This window comes from Triturus cristatus, chromosome 4_2 (genome assembly GCF_964204655.1).
Source record: "Triturus cristatus chromosome 4_2, aTriCri1.1, whole genome shotgun sequence".
Classification (NCBI taxonomy): domain Eukaryota; kingdom Metazoa; phylum Chordata; class Amphibia; order Caudata; family Salamandridae; genus Triturus; species Triturus cristatus.
The window spans coordinates 638,789,894-638,807,560 of NC_140586.1; the positions used below are offsets into that span (position 1 = coordinate 638,789,894).

Sequence of the window (17,667 nt, forward strand, 5' to 3'; positions counted from 1 at the left end):
CTTGGTTTACATGTGAGGGGGTGCCTCTGCCTGAGCAGGGTCCCTCTGCAGCCCTCAGAGTCTATTCTCTGTGGCCGTTTGTGGATGCGGTTAAACGATATACTCTTAAGTGCATTATAACCTTGCAGTAAATGCTAACTCTGGCATGGCTGCATCAAAGCATGTCGTGTTTGGTGTCAAATGCTTTGGAATCATACCCCCACACCAGTAACTGGTGTGGGAGTATGATCCCACCCTTCTAGAGGGGAAGACATATACCTACTGTGGAAACACAGTAGAATCCTGAAAGAGCCCTAGCATCACAAAATGGATGCCACCAGCACAGACACTGGGCTGCCCTCCTGCTGCTGACCGAAACTCACAGTGGAGGAGGCCCAACAATAGGCATCCTGTCACAGGGAGGCGTCACCACCTTCCAGACAGGATTTAGTGTATTGGGGCTGGGTGGGTGCACTCCTAGAGTGCTTTGAAGTCCTGCACTGGGGGAGCAGTAGGCTCCTCTGTGCATATGCCAGCTCACACCGGTTCAGGGGCTACCTGCCCCTGCTCTGGTGTGAAACTGGACAAAGGGAAGTGGGTGTAACCACCCACTCCCCTGACCCTCCCAGAGGAGTGGTCATAGAGCTAGTCCCTCCCTTTCTTTTAGTATAAGATAGGGAACCATTGCCATTGCAAACTAGATATCCGTGGACTACGCTCTACAAGAAGAATCCTGGACCTTCGACGTTCCACTACCTTTGGAAGACTGAAGAATCTCCCTTGGAGTCAAGGAGTGACTCCCCTGCTTGGCAGGCACCAAAACTTTGAATCAACGGTCGCAAACGTTCCCGCCGGAGTCCGAAGTTCCTGCAGCCCTGGAAGTGAATTTCCTGACCTCTCGATGGCGATGGTGAGTTCCCAGCAGAGCTGAGGCGAGCTGACCCCACGAGTGATGAGGAACAGCAATACCCAGGTACCGTGCACTATTTTTGAGTGCAACCCTTTCACGACGTTCTATGAACTTGTGCATTGGACCACATGGGATCCAAGCCTCCAGCAGGATTTCCACCACAAATCAGAGGCCTACCTCATGCCGAGTGACCGTGGGCTCCTGTGAAGTGAATCCTCATGAGGCGTCTTCGCGATCCCTTGCCGGTTAGCTTGTGGGTCCCCTGAAGACTTTTTCATCAAACCAAAGGGCTACTCTGGTTGCTGCAGGCCTGCCCTGACTTACCCGTGCTGGGTGAGTCCCTCAGACCTTGCTGGTCTGCACCGCTGGCTTTCTTCACATTCCACGCGACTTGCTGTTACCAAGGCATGTTGGCTCCAATCCGGTTGCCGACACCTCAGTAAGTTGCAGACTTCATGGGATACTCCGAATCCAGCTCCTGGTCATCGTCGACGCCTCCTGGACCTCGTGGCTGAAGAGTCAAGACACCCGTGATCACCTGAAATCACCCAACGACTGTGGGCATCCATCTTCCTGGCCCCGGGTCACTGGCAAGTGACTTTGAACACTGTCTCCTCTGCTTTCAGGTCTTCTTTCTTCAGAATCCAGCCTTGGATTCCACCGGACACTTCTCCTGTCTTCACAAGCAGCAAGTCTTCTTTGGCTCCCATTGAAAACGACGCTGCGACCCGACACCAAAAGACACCTATGCACCCGGCTTCCCTAGGTGAGGTAACTCGTGCACTCCAGTGCTCCTGTGTGTGTTGGCCCTCGAACTACTTACCCTGTAAGTGACTTGCTTGTAGACTCTCCCGAAGTACCCTAAAACTTTAAAATTCCAACCGTGACTTGCTCCATTGAAGTCTATTGAGATCCGCGGCTGTGTTCTCACACTGCATGCGTCTCCCGTGGGTCCTTTACTTACCTGCCTAGGGTGGATTAGTGAGGCCCCAGTGCTTCTGAAGACCATAGGCCTTCTCCCCTCTCAAGTCGTTCTTCTTATACCTCTTTTTTAGTATATGGTCTGGTACGCCCCTAGGGCCCCAGCCATATAAGTGCTTAATTTGTTGTGAAACATTGATTTGTGCATATGTTCCTGACTTCTAATCTCATAAAGAGATTAGTAGAGTGTGTCTAGAAATAAATGCATATATATTTTATATATATACACACAAACCTGTGTGGTGTCCTTTAATTTGGTAATTCAAGAGATTATAAGGTTAAACAAGCTGCTTTACATTCCTCAGAGACTTAGCCTGAAGCCTGCTCTCCACAGCTACCACTAGGATAGCTTTCTTTAAAAGGTTGTCTTAAACCTATCTACCATAAGAGTCGAATTGGACTGGCGCAAGGTGGCCACTTTAACTAGTGACCAACATATGCCAGGCCAACTTCTCACAATGGCGTGGAGTCCCCAGTGGCTGAGGACCTGGATGGAGCCAGCTGACAGTCCGAGCGTTGCGTGGCAGCTCCCAGCGTCGCTCCATTTGTAGTGCCGTGTGTCATTCCGCTTTCCTCTGTGCCGGATCAGGTGCTGTGGAGGCTGCCGCGGTCTCCGAGCGATGCCCCTTGTGCTTGCTCCGACGATTTCTTTTTCTGTTGAATTTTCTAGGCTCTTCCGCCCCTGGCGTTTGGGGGCGTGTCAATGTGCCTGATTCTTCCAGCCAGTCCCATACTTTGGAAGTGTCGATCCTTTTGCAACAACACTTAGTCGAGCAGGGAATAGCAGTGAGTAGTTTAAGCCAAGGTCGCGATGCTGACTTTTCACAGCGGTGTATGCACTCCTGCGACATTGGACTTGTGCCGTGTAATCTGGGAAGACCATGATTTTGCTGTCGCCCATCTTTAGCTCTGCCAGCTTGCGGGTTTCACGGAGGATCGAGTCCCTATTCCTATAGTTGAGGACTTTAAACAGGAATGGGCGCGGACGGGCTCCCGGTAGTGGTTTTTGTGCCAGGACACGGTGCGCTCGCTCGACTACAAAGTGGGGTGACAGGGTACCAGTGGGGAGCAAGTTTCTGATCCAACGTTCAGCGTATTTTCCGGTTGCCGTCCCTCTTCACCTTTCGAAAGTCCCAGGACGCGGATGTTATTGCGGTGCGAGCACTTCTCTGCATCTTCTACCTTGTCTTCAAGGTCATACACCCGGTCTATTAAGTCTCGGAGGGCCGCGGTGTGGTTATGTGTGACCAGTTTGAGCTCTGCCAAAGATTTTTCCTGGAGGCGCATTTTGTCCCAGAGTTTGTGGTGATCGGCTTTCAGGAGGGCAAAGTCTGAGGAAACCTTGTTGATTTTGGATTCCAACGAGGCGCAGGTCTGCTCCAATACCGATCCTATCTTCTCTACCGCTGCTAGAACAGAGTCTAGTTTGTCAACGAGCATTGCGCATGGCATTTCTGTGTTTGTGTTGCCCTCCAAAGTTGTCGATTCCGAGGTGGCGGTCCGCGTGTGCGGCTGTTGGGTGTTGGTGCGTAGATGGCCCATTACGAGTTGCTGTGCTGTTGGCATTTGCCTCCAGTCTATGTGATGTGAACAGGTCAGGGCAGGGACCCTATTGGAACATTGGTAGGTCCAGTCGCGTGGACGAGTTGTCTTTGCGGCGTGTGGGGCCGGCAGTTACTGCGATGTGCGCTTGCGACTCCCATGCCCGTGCGTTAGCGTCTGGCTATCACCTCCACCATGTGTGAATGTGGTGAGACCTGTCCGAGTTCGCTGCTTGTAGAAGGGAGGAGGGGGGGAGAATATGTCTCTCCAGGCGCCTGCTTTCTCTGTGTCCTAGCAGCGGTCTTGTTGGACTGTGCCTCAGTGTCTCTGGGCACTATCCGATGGCTTAGGGTGGAGCTCGGGGGGGGCCCACTTTTTCCCCCCGCACCTTCTTCCATGTGGCGCTGCGTGGGCCAATGCTGTGTAGGCGAGCAGAGTCCTTCTGTGCTCATGTTTTGGGCTCTATGGAGTCAGCACACTTCTTGGCTTCTTGAGCAGGCGGCCTAGGTCCGATCTGACCTCCGAGCAGGCCTGCACCTGGGTGAGCTCCGCGCTGTTGGTCCCCTGGATCCGTCCACACCAGCGAGGCCCAGGTCAGCCCCACAGCTCAATTCAGGTGGCTTCCATCTCCTACCACTGCTGCTTATTGCCTCAGAGAAGTTTGGGGTGTATTAGCGAGCTGGGCAAGTTCATGTAGCAGTGGTCCAGCCGAAGAAGAAGAAGTGGGGAGCGGGCAGGAGCAGGCCGTCCGCCTCAGGGCTCCTGGGACAGCCCTGGGGTATACAGTTAAAGTCCAGCGCGGTGGCAGCGTAGCTCAGGGGTCGCTTGGTCTCTTTTTCTGTTTCCCCTTCTATCCGCCTCAGTAGCTCACGATGATTTTAAATGATCAGAAGTAGCTCTCATCAGACAAAAGGTTGGAGACTCCTGCTCTATATGTTCTCAATAAGCATATGTATTGTAGTGGTATTTTGATTCTCGCTTGGACAGTGCTTTGGAATCTGGTTTGCGTAAATCTAACCACAAAAAAGATAATCAGATCTGTTGTTATTTCCTCTGCCTATCTGGGTCACCAGTTATGATTGCCTGGTAAAAGGTTCACTGTAAAGCAATTGTGTGGTGAATAATGAATTGTAAATGCTGTTTCCCAACAGAGGCTTATTGGCTTCCTTGGCTCACTGATGCAACCGGTGTTGGAGCAATTAACTCTTTAGCTCTACAGAAGATAGTGTAACGGTTGCTTCTAGGTACAATATAAGATCAGTATAACATTTCCTAATTTAATAAATATGGTTGCCAAACTTCTTCCTTTGAAACCATTATTCTTAATTCTGAAGACAAGTAAGAGACAGCAAAAAGTAGGCAGTAGAAAATAAATCAAAAGATTCTAATACCGATTGTTCTAAATTTAGGAACTCAAATAATATGGAAACAAGTGTTGAGGCACTTATGTCCATAGGAAATAATAGGTAAAATATTATCCTACGGTAATCAAAATTAGCTAATGATAGAATGTTATACGAGGGTGGTTCAGTATCACGGAGAGAGAATTTTATTTTCTTGTTATTAGGTCTTCTCGCAATGTTATCTGTGTTCGAAGCTCATGATCAGGGTGCGAAAGTAGTCACTTGTTTTCGTGCATTAAACACGATTACTTTTATTGTGAAAATGCTATTGCACATATATTCTATAAAATGTACCTATACACTTTATTTCTAAATAGTAATGTTATTTTATATTCACGTTCACATCACTGAAATCCTAGTATTCCTGCATTGGTATATGCATTTCGAATGGACTGATGTAATTATATTTAGGGGTGTACAATTCCACATTACGCTGTGTAGTAAGTGTAGCCCCATTCTAAGAATTGATTAAGCCAGAATTATAGAAAATAGTTGATTCCACTAATTTGTCCCTTCACTGTCTGTTCTTCAAGAACTTTTTACATTCATTCTTGTGAAAATATCCTGCCACCTGCTCATAATTTTATATCAGTTAGTTACACTTCCAGTGAGAAAAACAAAATTGTATAAAAAGGGTTGATGAAGGTATACACTTTAATATTTTATGGTCCAACTTATTGAGGGCAGGACCTCTTGTTGTTGAAACTGCAATTGCCACACATTGATTTGATTACATTTTTTTTTTTTTTTTGCATTAAACATGTTAGACTCAGTGGTGGCTGCCTCAGAATGGGGGTGGTAGGATGGGGGAATGGATTAAAAAAAAAAAAACTTACTTTCACCGCTGCACACCTCTCCTCCATCCTTGGTCTCCTGGAAGCCCTCAGGCAGGAGCAACAGCGTTGTTATTGGTCTGAGTGTCCAGTTTGGACGCTCAGGCAGTGCCTGGGAGCTTGGGCATGTTCTCCACAGAGCTGTGCAACACAGCCTAATGGAGAACATTCCAAGTGCGCATGATGGTTTGGCTGGCCCTAACCACTCCTCCCCTGCTCTTGCGTCACAGAGCCAAGCCCCACCCCGACTCCTGCATAGAAAAATAAAATGATATTAACGTCCTGTTATTGTCATTTTATTTTTTGCACTGCTGAAATAGCAGTGGGGCGACGCTCCTTCGCCTTATCGGAGGAGCGGCCACTGGTTAGATTTATAGGCTATCCTGAGTGTTGCCTTTTCTTTCACAGGGTGAAATGAACACTTGTGGGTTTGTGAGGGTCAGCATGTTAGTGTACAGCCCATTTTATTCCCACATTGAAGATTCAGCTCTTGGATGCAACAATGATTTTGGGGTGCAAGTAATCATCTCTAGCAGCAATAGCACCCTCTGTTCACCAGAAACTTTTGGGGGGGGGGGCGCTGGAGGGATCACTGTAGGTCTTCTGTTTGGTCACTGGTATGGATGTTTTTCCCTGAATGGTCCAACTTCACTAGGATTCGGGAGACTTGGCAGAACTGAAAGTGACTCCAGTAGTGGGTCTGCCTTTTACTGAGTTGGTCATGACTCAAAGCAGGAAGGGAGACAGGAGCAGCCTCCAGAGATCCATGGTGGATATGAGGACCATCTGTACCAGTAGGTACCATGCATGGCTTCATTATTGAATGTCTTACAGGATCCTGGCAGTGCTCCAATGAAGTCTGTAATCACAGGGTTAGGGGGCGGATTTCAGAGAAGAGATAACAGTGCAAATCACAAAATGCCTCTTTTTAAATTCAAAGAGGTCTGCAACAGAGCCAAAGGCATCCTTTTCAAACCTACTCAGTGTTTTATTAGTGCAAAAGTATATGCATGAGGGCAAGATGCCCAGGATCCTCCAGCCAGAGAAAGCCAACTCCATATATGCACAGCTCTGGCTCAAAAGTTTCCATGGCTTATAAGGAGAGTTTCATGCACATTTGAGGGCTTATTTCAGGAGATCGAGCTACTTACACACAGACGTCCTGCCAAGTGATTTCATCCACGCAATAAGCTAGACAAGCGAAGAGCAAATTTCCATTTACATATCAGAGAAGAAACACAAACCCAAACTTTTTTTTCCCCCAAACACTTCATGAAGAAGCTTAGAATCAGATTGAACCTTGAACATGACCCCCCCATAGGAACTTCTTAAACTCCTTATCACCCAATACAGGGTCAAAGCTTTCGTCTCAATGGTAGAATACTTCATCTCTCCATGTCTCAAGGCCCTGGATGCAAATGCAAAAGTTACCTCTTCACTATTCCGTTTCGGTTTCAAAACTGCCCCACGACCTTTATCATTGCCATCAATGACCAAACAGCAGGGCAAAGCAGTAATAAAGCTTCTCAGACTCTGTGCATTAGAAAGACTGCTCTTGATATCCTAGAATTCTCTTTGACATTCATTATCCGAAGAAAATGGCACTCCTTTTCTCAATAATTTGCAGGTAGCATTAGATCTGCTAGCAACATTGGGAATGAACCTTGCATAAAACTCTGCCATTACCAGAAATGCTTGCAACGTCTTTCTTGGATGGACTGGGCAAATGCAAAATTGATCTTACCAGCAGTTATAACACAACCCAAATAAATTAACAAAGGAAAGCAGAACCTACACTTGGCCTTGAGAGGTATACCCCTTGCACTAAAAATCCTAAAACACTTTGACTTTTTCAATGTGAGATTCTATGGTGCCACTAAAAAGCAGTACTTCATCTTGGAAAAATGTATCGCCAGATAACTTTCCCAAGATGTCATTCATGAGCTTCTGAAACACAGAAGTCGCTGAACATGGTCTAAATGGCATCCTACTAAAACTAAAAACTACAAACAGCTCTATAAACTAAGTATGATCTTTTGATTCTTCAAAACCCACACCTGATGGTACGCAGAGACAATAGCAGGGAAAACTCTAGCACCAACTAGCATGCTAGACATCTTAGCAATGTTTGGTGATAGAACTTTATCCTCCACTGCTTCTTTCTTTAGATCTCAAGATCTATGCAAAGTCTGATCTCTCCTGAGCTCTCAGTGGCTACTACAACAGGAGCCACCCATTCTGGTGATTTAATTACTACAATCATACCTTCAACACACAACCATTCGAAGTCTTTCTTCACCGCACCGCATGTGCCCTAAAGTAAGTTTCTCACCTTACATGCTACTTCCTTTGCTCAATCTTTCAACTTTATGCAATGAACATATCGTTTCACACAACCTACATTTCCAGAAAACGCATCTGTAAATTCTTTAAATAACTTGTTGGCAACCTTATTAATTATTCTCACAAGAGCTTGGTGATTAGAATTAGGGTCTAAGGATATCCCTAAGAGTTTCTGATGAGGTAAACTCAAAACAGTGTCACCCTTCACTAGTACATAGGTTTTACCATGAGCCATGTTATTTAAAGAAATAAGGAGATGTGATAGTATAACAGATGGCAGGACCTTTTGTGGATAGCTAGGTCCAAAAATACATGCATTCTATGGTATATTATATATTATGGCAGTACCCAATCAATCTCTAAACCAGAACTCCATATTGTAGAAGACCTCTAGTTTGAATATTTTTCATCACTTTATGCTACCACTCTTATCTAGATATGGGCAGGGGAAACCCATCATGCAGTAGTAGGTGAATTAATGGAGCTTGAACCGTTCTCATTAAATAAAGTTATGCATGCAATTAATAGGTAAAGGAGGGGCAAAGCACCAGAACCAGATACGATTCCAGCAGATCTATATAGATCAAACCCTGTGTTATGGAGAAGATACATTACATACATGAGCAAAGTTATATTACGTGAAGGACTTATTTATTCAACCTAGCTTAGTGAAGACATAGAACCCATACATAAGAAAGGAGAGAGAACCGGTATAGGTAATTATCTCCTGATATGTTTCCTGGGAAATATTTGTTCTCAAAGGAATAGAAAAAACTGGGTAGAGAATAATAAGATCTTGTCTCACTGTAAAGCTAGCTTTATTAGGAAAACAGGATGTATCTGGTATTTAAATTTTGCTAACTCCTCCTGAAATATGTAATCCTAAAGAGAGAAACACTTTGCGTGGTATTCTTAGACCTGCACTACACTTTTGATAGTCCCTAAGAACCCCTTCTGGTCATCATTACATACCCAGGGAAAACAGCTGCGACTGTTACAAATCCTGGTTAGACTCCATGATGGAATTTCTGCAAGAATACTTGGGGGTCCAGATGGTAAACTACAGGCCCATTTTCTGTTAACAAACATTTTTGCCAGGGCTGTTCTTTACCCCTCCACTGCTTTTGTTATAAATTAATTGGGTAGGAGAGGTTCTCAAAGAATGTATGAACAACTGACTGGAAATTTGAAGATTTACAATTGCTATACCCCGGTTTAAAGATGACACCTCACTGGTATCCAAGATGCCAAGGCATCTGGAAATGTTATTGGAAAAAATGTGGAGAGTTCTGTATAACAAATAGTTTGGCTATTAAGACATCAAAAACAAAACAAATGATATTTTGCCATATAAAAGGGCTAACACTAATTTTAGGCTGGATAACTCCTGTCTCAAGTGGGAATACATCTGACATGATTTAAAATTGCAAAGACATAACTAGGAGCAGCAACATTTTTGCCCAGCAGGCAGGGGCAATCCTGCATGTTGCCAGGGAGCAGGGTGGATGTCTAATTCCACCCACTCTCAGAGTGTTTATACTTAAGGGTCGGAATGCAGTACTGTATAGAACAGAGATATGGGGCTACTCAAATAGGTCAGACCTGGTGGGTTTGAAAAAAAGCTTTCCTAAAACACCCATTAAGATTATCCCCATATCCCAAATGGCACAGCTGCTCTTGGGACTCAGGATGCTGGACAGTTCTACTATAGCCAAGTCGTGTTTTATATTGGGTTCGGCAGTGGTGAACACCCAAACAGGAACACTATAACGAGGTACTACGAGATATCATGGTACTTACAGGTTCGGTTTTCTTGGCTGGTTAGGCCAATCATTATTTTGAATACTACTACGTCAACATCAACACCCACACGCTGGTAAAACACAACTATTTATTGTCTGTTTATTAAGGAAAGGCAATTCTGCCATAGCTTTCAACACCATTCACCACCTAAAATACTTCATATTCAAACCAGACTCCAATTTAAGTCACCTTCCAATAACAACTTGTTATGCTACTCAACAATTCATATATATACTATGACAAAGAATATACTGAATAATAAAGTAGCCAATCATAATTAAGGCTTCCTGTTTTCCGTTTTTTCTGATTTGTTTAGATAAATACAGACACAAAACCATTTGTTTCCTTGTCTGTATTTATTTTTAAATGTGGATAAATACGAAAATGTAGTTGTTTTGGGGTGATTCTGAATACTCTCTGCCATGACTGCCTGGCCAATCTCTGTGGGTGCATAAAGAAAGGAATTTTAGTAAAGAGGTTGAAACAGCAGTAGACATGCACAAGATTGATTCCGAAATATGCATATTTTCACATAAACTCATTGAATTATCTTCTTTGGCTGTTCATATCTCCGAAACCTGGCAGGCATTCAAGCACGAGTTCATATTTATCGGAAAATAAATGTGGAAATATACCAGTTTCAGACACATTTTTTTCACCCCCCCCCAAAAAAATATGGATAAATACAGATTAAATTATCCCCAAAAAAATATGGATAAATACAGACAGAAATGCCATAAAAATAAATACCATAACACCGGGAGCCCTACTTGTTATTTAATTATGCCCAGAGGTAATCTAGTTCAAACCTTTGTCTGACCTGGAATTCATTACATGAGGACTTGCTTGCAAGGTTAACCCCACTCCTGGATAAACTGATCTCTAAATCGATCATGGGGGCTTTAACTAAGGTCTTCATCACTACAAAATGTTCACTAAAATTTGAGACCTATTGTGAGGACGTGACTGGCTTTTGCCATTGTGGTGTATATTAATTATTGTTTCAATAATTATTTTACCTGTAGCTGGGGAGTGGCTTATAGGAAAACAAGATTTTATTACAGGTGTTTAGAATGTGTCAAAGATGAAGTATTTTTTTTTATTATTGTGCCCCGGGCATACTCTACCCAAGAGTGAAATGGCTTAAGCATTCCTTTTTTTTAGAAATATGTGAATACATATTGTAGGCATTGCCACAGTTCCTCAAGGCCAGACTGTGGAAACAAAAGCAGTTCTAGCAAAAAATGCTCGCACCAGCCTCGCTCCCTTCATCTCCTCAGTCTCTCTCTCACTTTCCATCATTTCTCCCTCTCGCGCTCTCCTTCTGTCCTCTCTTCTCCATCTCTGATCACTTTATCTTCCCCATCCCTCCCTTTCTCTCACTTGAAGCGTCCTCATGCCTGCTGCAAGCGACTGTGGAGAGCTGGGAAAGTGACAAAGGCGCCAGGAGTAGCCCCGTACTCGAACAGTCAGATTCCCAGGGCGCCAGCCCACTGGGGAAATTCCCAGTGGATTAAAAGGCCTGTCTGGCCCTGCAGCTGATTAAGACCGATATTTCAATGCCTGTGGTATGTCGATGCCTGTGGTATTTCGTCCCCCATTTTTGATTTGCCACCTAGAAAATCAGATAACAGTTTGTAAATGGCAAACAATTACTATGTTGTCCCAACCACTAGCTGCTCTTGGATCGTTATTGTGTGGTCTTATTTGTGGATGTCTATTTTAACTTAATTTGACTATGTGTATACCTTCTAGTTGATAGAGTTAAATAGAATGCACGATAGGATTTTAAGATATGTCTTACTGGGTTACGTTTTAGGAGCATAGTCTCGAAAAAAATTATTTATGATCATGACACGTAATTCAGCATTAGAACATAGTTACTTAGTACATGTTTGAATGTACAGTTACAGACCGTATTAATTTAACTTAATGTTTGGTTAGGTTTGCCATTGGATTTAGAATAGGTGTATACTTTTAACAAATTAATTGAATGCATATCTATGTTTTAGATTATTAATATAATTTAAATTGTAGCAATTAGGAATAGTATTTTTCTTAGAATAAGATTCATTTTGTAGTTAATGAATCAAGGCCCTTATCTTACTGAGAAAATTACCCTCGCCACGGGCTTTGAAAAAAATGCTATCTAGGAATTAAAATTTACAAAAACAACTCACCCATTTAAGGAATATAAATTTTCAAAGAAATAATTGAAAGGTGCTTTCGGCTGAAATACAGCGCATTCGAATAATGGTGGCGATATCGTTCTTTTTGTGCACTTTGAATGAGCTTCACTTCAGGTGGGAGCTTTCTTTCAAGGTGGAACGTCTCTGCTCGCCGCCCTCGCAGTCTCCCAGGGGTGCTTTGATACAGCCAGAAAACAAGCCTCTGTGAGAGCAAGAGATTGCACAAGACGCCCTGCCTAAAACTTTAACAACAGACCCCCCTAAATCTAAAATTTTGTTTAAAACACGTAAACATGCACTGGCACCTGTCTGAGGAACGACGACAAATGGTTTTTAGAATTTAGAAGCAATTCGAAGTGACAATCCTTCACCCGATACTCACAGACACAAAGAGCCCGGGAGCATCCGCCGCTGAAGAGTCCCGATGGTCACGAAGCTAGATTGAAGGCAATAGACAGAGAAGAAGGACTAGCTGACGGGTTTAGGTAAATAAAGGGACCACAATGTAATGGGACTGTGTCTAACAAATAGAAAGGTAAATGTCTTTGCAGGAAATACAACACATACCCGTGGACTTTAATACTCCCAATGTTTAATCAGATACCTTCACTGATCCCAAATTTTTTTTGCGAGTTGACAATGGCCCATTAATTGAGGTGTTTCCTAAATTTTGATTAAAAAAATCATAAAGCAAATCAGAATAAAAGTCTTTGCGTTTTTTGCAAGGATATGCCTATTTTACTGAACCTCCCTTGCGAAAGCGCGTTGCGTGCACTGAACCGCAAAGACGGACACGTAAGTGAGTACATCGGGTCTAAGAAGAATGCAGCATTGCTGGTTTAGCAGACAGCGCAAACTACAAATAGAACGCGTGCGCAGCCGGACAACCAATCACATGACTCCTAGTTAGTAGGAAGGCTGGATCTGTCGTTGCCGTGGAGATGAATAAACAACTATCAGCTGGCAACTGCTCAACGCGTGCAAACTGATCGGAGAGATAGGGCGGATTAATAGTTTCGTTCATTATTTATTTTGGTTTTTGTGAACCAGGAGAGTTGTGCCTCATCATGTCCAGCGGAACGGCAACCATGGTGGCGAAAACGAAGAAACCCAGTATCCTGGTGACCGTGTAAGTGAGCAGGGCAGGAAGCCCCCGTGCTGGCGGGTAGGGGTGTGAACGTGGTGTGACTGTGACCGATAACTCAAGGACTACCAACCCGGGCACACTGAGCGATTGTCCTGCATTGTTGCAATGTCCGCCATGCTACAGACGTTTCTCAAGTTGTGTATTTGCTGTCTATCCCGGTTGTGTGATGCCACACTGCAACAAGAATTGTCGGCTTTACCACATTTTAAAGTTAGTTGAGATGTTAATTTAGCTTGTCACTTTTCATTCCAATCTCTGCGAAACACGTAGCTTCACGGTATGGGTGTTAGGTGTGTTACAGCCCTCTAATACATAGTTGGGTGCAGGTGCTTCAAGTCGGGTATGGTGAGGTGTTTGTCAATTTCACGTGGTACTTTTACACACACACACTGACAAACGCACACACTCATTCGGTTCTGAAGGTCTACCCCCAACAATTCACTCTCCTCTCTTTCTACTGCTCCTTAAGGCCTCCCCCGTGCCCTGCTTCTCATGTAATGCATTTTAAGTAAAATGTGCCAGCGTGACAACCTCTAATTCCCCCCTCCCGCCCCCCCCTTTTACTGCCCAAATTACGCCACTGACTATAATATGTAGCGACATCATCCCAGGGAGTATGCTCCTCTGCTACAATATAACCAGTCCTGCTGTGCAGCCCCAGATACAAGGTTACTGTCACAACCCGTCAGGCATTGTTGCCGCCAGCTCGGGTCACTGTGTAACCGGGTTCGACCAACACGTTCAAGTTACAATGTTTCTATTTGACAAGCACTGTTGACTCCACCGCCCCGGCTAGACTGTTTCTGCCCGCGTACAATCGGCTTGAATGATGCGACAGGCGCCCTCGCCATCGCCCCTACCTTATTTCAAAATGACCCCAAGCGGTCATCTGCTCTAAGCTTTCTACTCATGGCATAGGTTGAACATCTGCGCTGGTTTTGACTCCTTCCACAGCACTGTTTAGGGTATCATCCCGCATTGACCTCACACTCCTTCGTAATTTAGGCTCAGGCACAATTCAGTTAACTCACCTGGGGAGGAAGTCGTGTAGTTCCATGCCTGCACATTTGAGCACCATTTCTCACTTTCCTAAGAGTGAATCCTTCTAAGACTAACACTTTAGAAGTAAATGACTTTCCAGACTGAAAAATAATGCACGTGTATAGCTGACCGAGGGTGTGGCAGGATCCTCCCTATTGCATTATTATGTTCTGAGCTGAAGACTGGAGACAAAGTAACTAATGGGATTTTAAGAAGTCCCAGTTTTGGACCCAAGGAGTATGCAAATGGTCTTTGAATTTCTTTCAGTTTTCAAAGCCCAAAATCTGGAAAGTATATTTGAATTACAATAGGATCTATGGTTGTTTTTTGATTTCTTGGCTCATATTTTTGGAAGGCCTGTGCCTTTACTGGACAAGCAAAATTACTGTTAGTGGAGCCACTTAGACTGACAGTTGCATTAAATAATTTTCCTTACTGGGATATATTTTCAGTGTAGTAGTAGTAATTTATTTATTTGTTAATTAATTTAAATAATTACAAACATGTGCACACACACAGAAAAATAAAAAATAAAAACACCTTTGAAAAGAACCACTACTTGTAAATTAATCATTAACAATTTTTCAACCTAACATTAAAACCTTTACATAAAACAGTAATTGAAAAGCATTATAATCAATAAAGTGCATTATACTTTCAATAAATACCATTTAAAATGCAACAAAATAAAACAACATATATTAGCAGCGGTTATTGTAATTTGCAATTATTTCACTATTATCATTTCATGTTTGATGATAAAACAGCATTATGCTTACAAAAATACCTTTTACTGAACGCAAAAAAATTTTTTAGCAACATCTTTCTAAAGAGACATATATTAGCAGCAGATATTACAGTTGAGATCCTTTTACTATTATCCATTCATAAACTACTATAAAGTGCATTATGCTTACTAAGGAGCTTTATGTTAGCAGCAAATATTGTTTTAACTACATCTAATTAAAGTACCATGTTTTAACGTCAGATATTTTAACAGCAACACAGTTAATATAATATGACCTGTGAGCTACAATAACTTCTAATAGTAACACATTTCATAATTTCAATAATTAGACATTAAGAGATCATACCAACTAAAAAAAGAATGTTATCTCTAATAATTGTCTACAAACTCCTAAATTATATTAAGTTGCTGGTACTCTATAGTCGCGTAATATTATTCTTCAAGCAGCTATTTTTTGTAATTTCTTTTCCACAATAGTGATGAACTTAATAAAGAGATGAACAAATTTAATATCATTACCACTTAAACAGGCAATAATTGCATTCCTACATGTTCTAACTCCCGAGTCATTAAAAATCAGTTTAAGGATAGACTTTCGAGCATCTGTTAGCCCTGGGCATATTGTTACAATATGCATTAAGGTTTCTTCACTTAACCCACAGAGCCTGCAGACATTAGATGACCATTTACTTTCCCATTTTGGTATTCCATCCTTTGTTGGATATCTTCCCAACCTTAGATGAATACATTTGTTCTTAATCAAAGGTCTCAAATGGTATGACAAATAACGTTGGGGGGACAACCTACCAAAAGAGTTAGCTATTGTCCAAAAATGAGTTTTTTTCTTAGGTCATCCTTGTCCACTATAGTGCTAAGCAATGCAGCCATTTGATTCATTTCTTTCTTAAATACAGTTTTACTCCTCATTTCGTCTTCTAATTTTAAGCATTTATAATTGCTTAAACATTCATTTAAATATGACTGCCAACTTCTCGAGTATTCACCTTCTGAAATTTCGAGCCAACACAACTTCGCTAAAGATCCTTCCTCTGATCGGACTAATGATAATAAAGACTTTAAAAATACAGATTGGCGTGCCAATAATTGGTTCTTCAAACCAAATTCTAATCTTATATTGGCACGACTAACATATTTAGGTATCTTAAAAACAGATTTGTATGTCCTAATTTCTATATCATCAGGCAATTTTGCGTCTTTGCCCCTAAAGATGATGGAACAATGATCTAAGGATGGAATCAATTTTGCTCTCATCACCCTCATTAAATGTTCATAATTAGGACAGACCAATTTGTCTCTCAGTTTTCTAAAAGCAAAAGCGAGGGATAAACCCCTAGCTTCAAGTTTATTAAAATGCTGCCTAAATATCAGTCCGTCATCAAAAATAATACCCAAGTATTTATATGTTTTAACATTTTCAATCGCCAGGCCGTTAATATTCCATTCTTTTATTCTCGATTTACCCTTTCCCATAGTCATTATTTTTGTCTTTTTTATATTAATAGTTAGTCCATTTTGTATGACATAGGAGTTAAAGGAATCAATTAACCTTTTTAGGCCTATAGCGGTTTGGCTCATTAAGATGGTATCATCAGCATATTGCAAATATTTGATTTCATTACCGTATCGAGGGTGAATGCGAATTAATAGTATTAAAATGGGCTGGGAGATCGGCCATAAAAAGATTAAAAAGGCAAGGAGCCAAAACACAACCTTGTTTTAGTCCTACGTTAGTAGTCAAACGACGAGTCATATGTTTACCATCGCCAATCTTAATCTGAACCCAGGTGTCGGAATAAAGTAGTATAATCATTTTTAATAAAGTTTCCGATATTCCCCAGTTCCTTAACTTCGACCAAAGAATGTTTCATGGGACAGAATCAAACGCAGCTTTTAAGTCAATGAAGCACACATACAGTGTTTGCTTCCTCATTTTAGCTTTTTCACCTAATAATGTTAATAAAATCAAATTTGTATGAGTTGATTCACCCTTTCTAAAACCAGTTTGAGAGTTGGGAATCAACTTCTCCTTTAAAGCCCATACCTCTAAATCATCCAACAGACAACTAGCAAAAATGTTTGCATCTACATCTGTAAGTGTAATTAAGCGATAATTAGCCGGATTATCCTGGGGGCCACATTTATATATCGGTTGTATGATACTTCCGTGCCATGATAACAGAATAAGGCCTGATTTAAGTACATAATTAAACAGGAGCATTAATAGCTCCGGCCAATTCCTTAATTTAGCTTTAAATATGGCATTCGGAATACCATTTGGTCCTGGTGCTCTATTGGATTTAATCTTATTTATCGCTTTTTTTTACTTTATCAAGAGACCAAGGTTCAATTTCTACACTATACTGATGATGAAAGGGACTCTCTTGTCTAATTCCATTTTTTATTTTAGACCTACAGGTAGGACTGTTACTAATACACTTATCATGCAATTGGCCTTGAGTATCCACTTTCTAATTAAAAAAATTCACCCAACTTATTTCATCTACATTAGCACTAATGCTTCTATTATTTCCATTTTCAAGGTTATTGATTATGCTCCAGAATAACCGCAGATCTTTTGATTTACAAGCATAATGCATTTTAGCCCATATTGATTCATAATGCACTTGCTTTGCTCTCCAAATTTCCTTCTTGTAACCCTGTTTTAATTCTCTAATTTTAAGGGATATCTCAAAAAACGATACATTGCTTTTATTTCTGCACAGCAAT

At 42.2% G+C, this 17,667-nt stretch overlaps 2 protein-coding genes across 8 annotated transcripts in view; one reads left to right on the forward strand and one right to left on the reverse strand.

The window, feature by feature from the left end:
* Positions 1-12,439, reverse strand: part of MIER1 (MIER1 transcriptional regulator) — a 472,995-nt gene extending 460,556 nt beyond the window's left edge. For 2 of the 7 annotated variants that reach the window (XM_085602336.1, XM_085602334.1), the window contains exon 1: positions 12,366-12,437. The gene's annotated coding sequence lies outside the window, so the exon portion shown is untranslated. Of the gene's footprint in view, positions 1-12,365 lie in introns of all 7 variants that reach the window. The other 5 variants (XM_085602335.1, XM_085602331.1, XM_085602332.1 and 2 more) reach the window with 4 other exon arrangements.
* A 460-nt stretch (positions 12,440-12,899) lies between these two features.
* DNAI4 (dynein axonemal intermediate chain 4) overlaps positions 12,900-17,667 on the forward strand; it is a 365,428-nt gene continuing 360,660 nt past the window's right edge. The window contains exon 1 of the mRNA XM_085600143.1: positions 12,900-13,112. Within this exon, the coding sequence (XP_085456269.1) occupies positions 13,051-13,112 (62 nt within the window). The 5' untranslated portion in view covers positions 12,900-13,050. The remainder of the gene's footprint in view (positions 13,113-17,667) is intronic.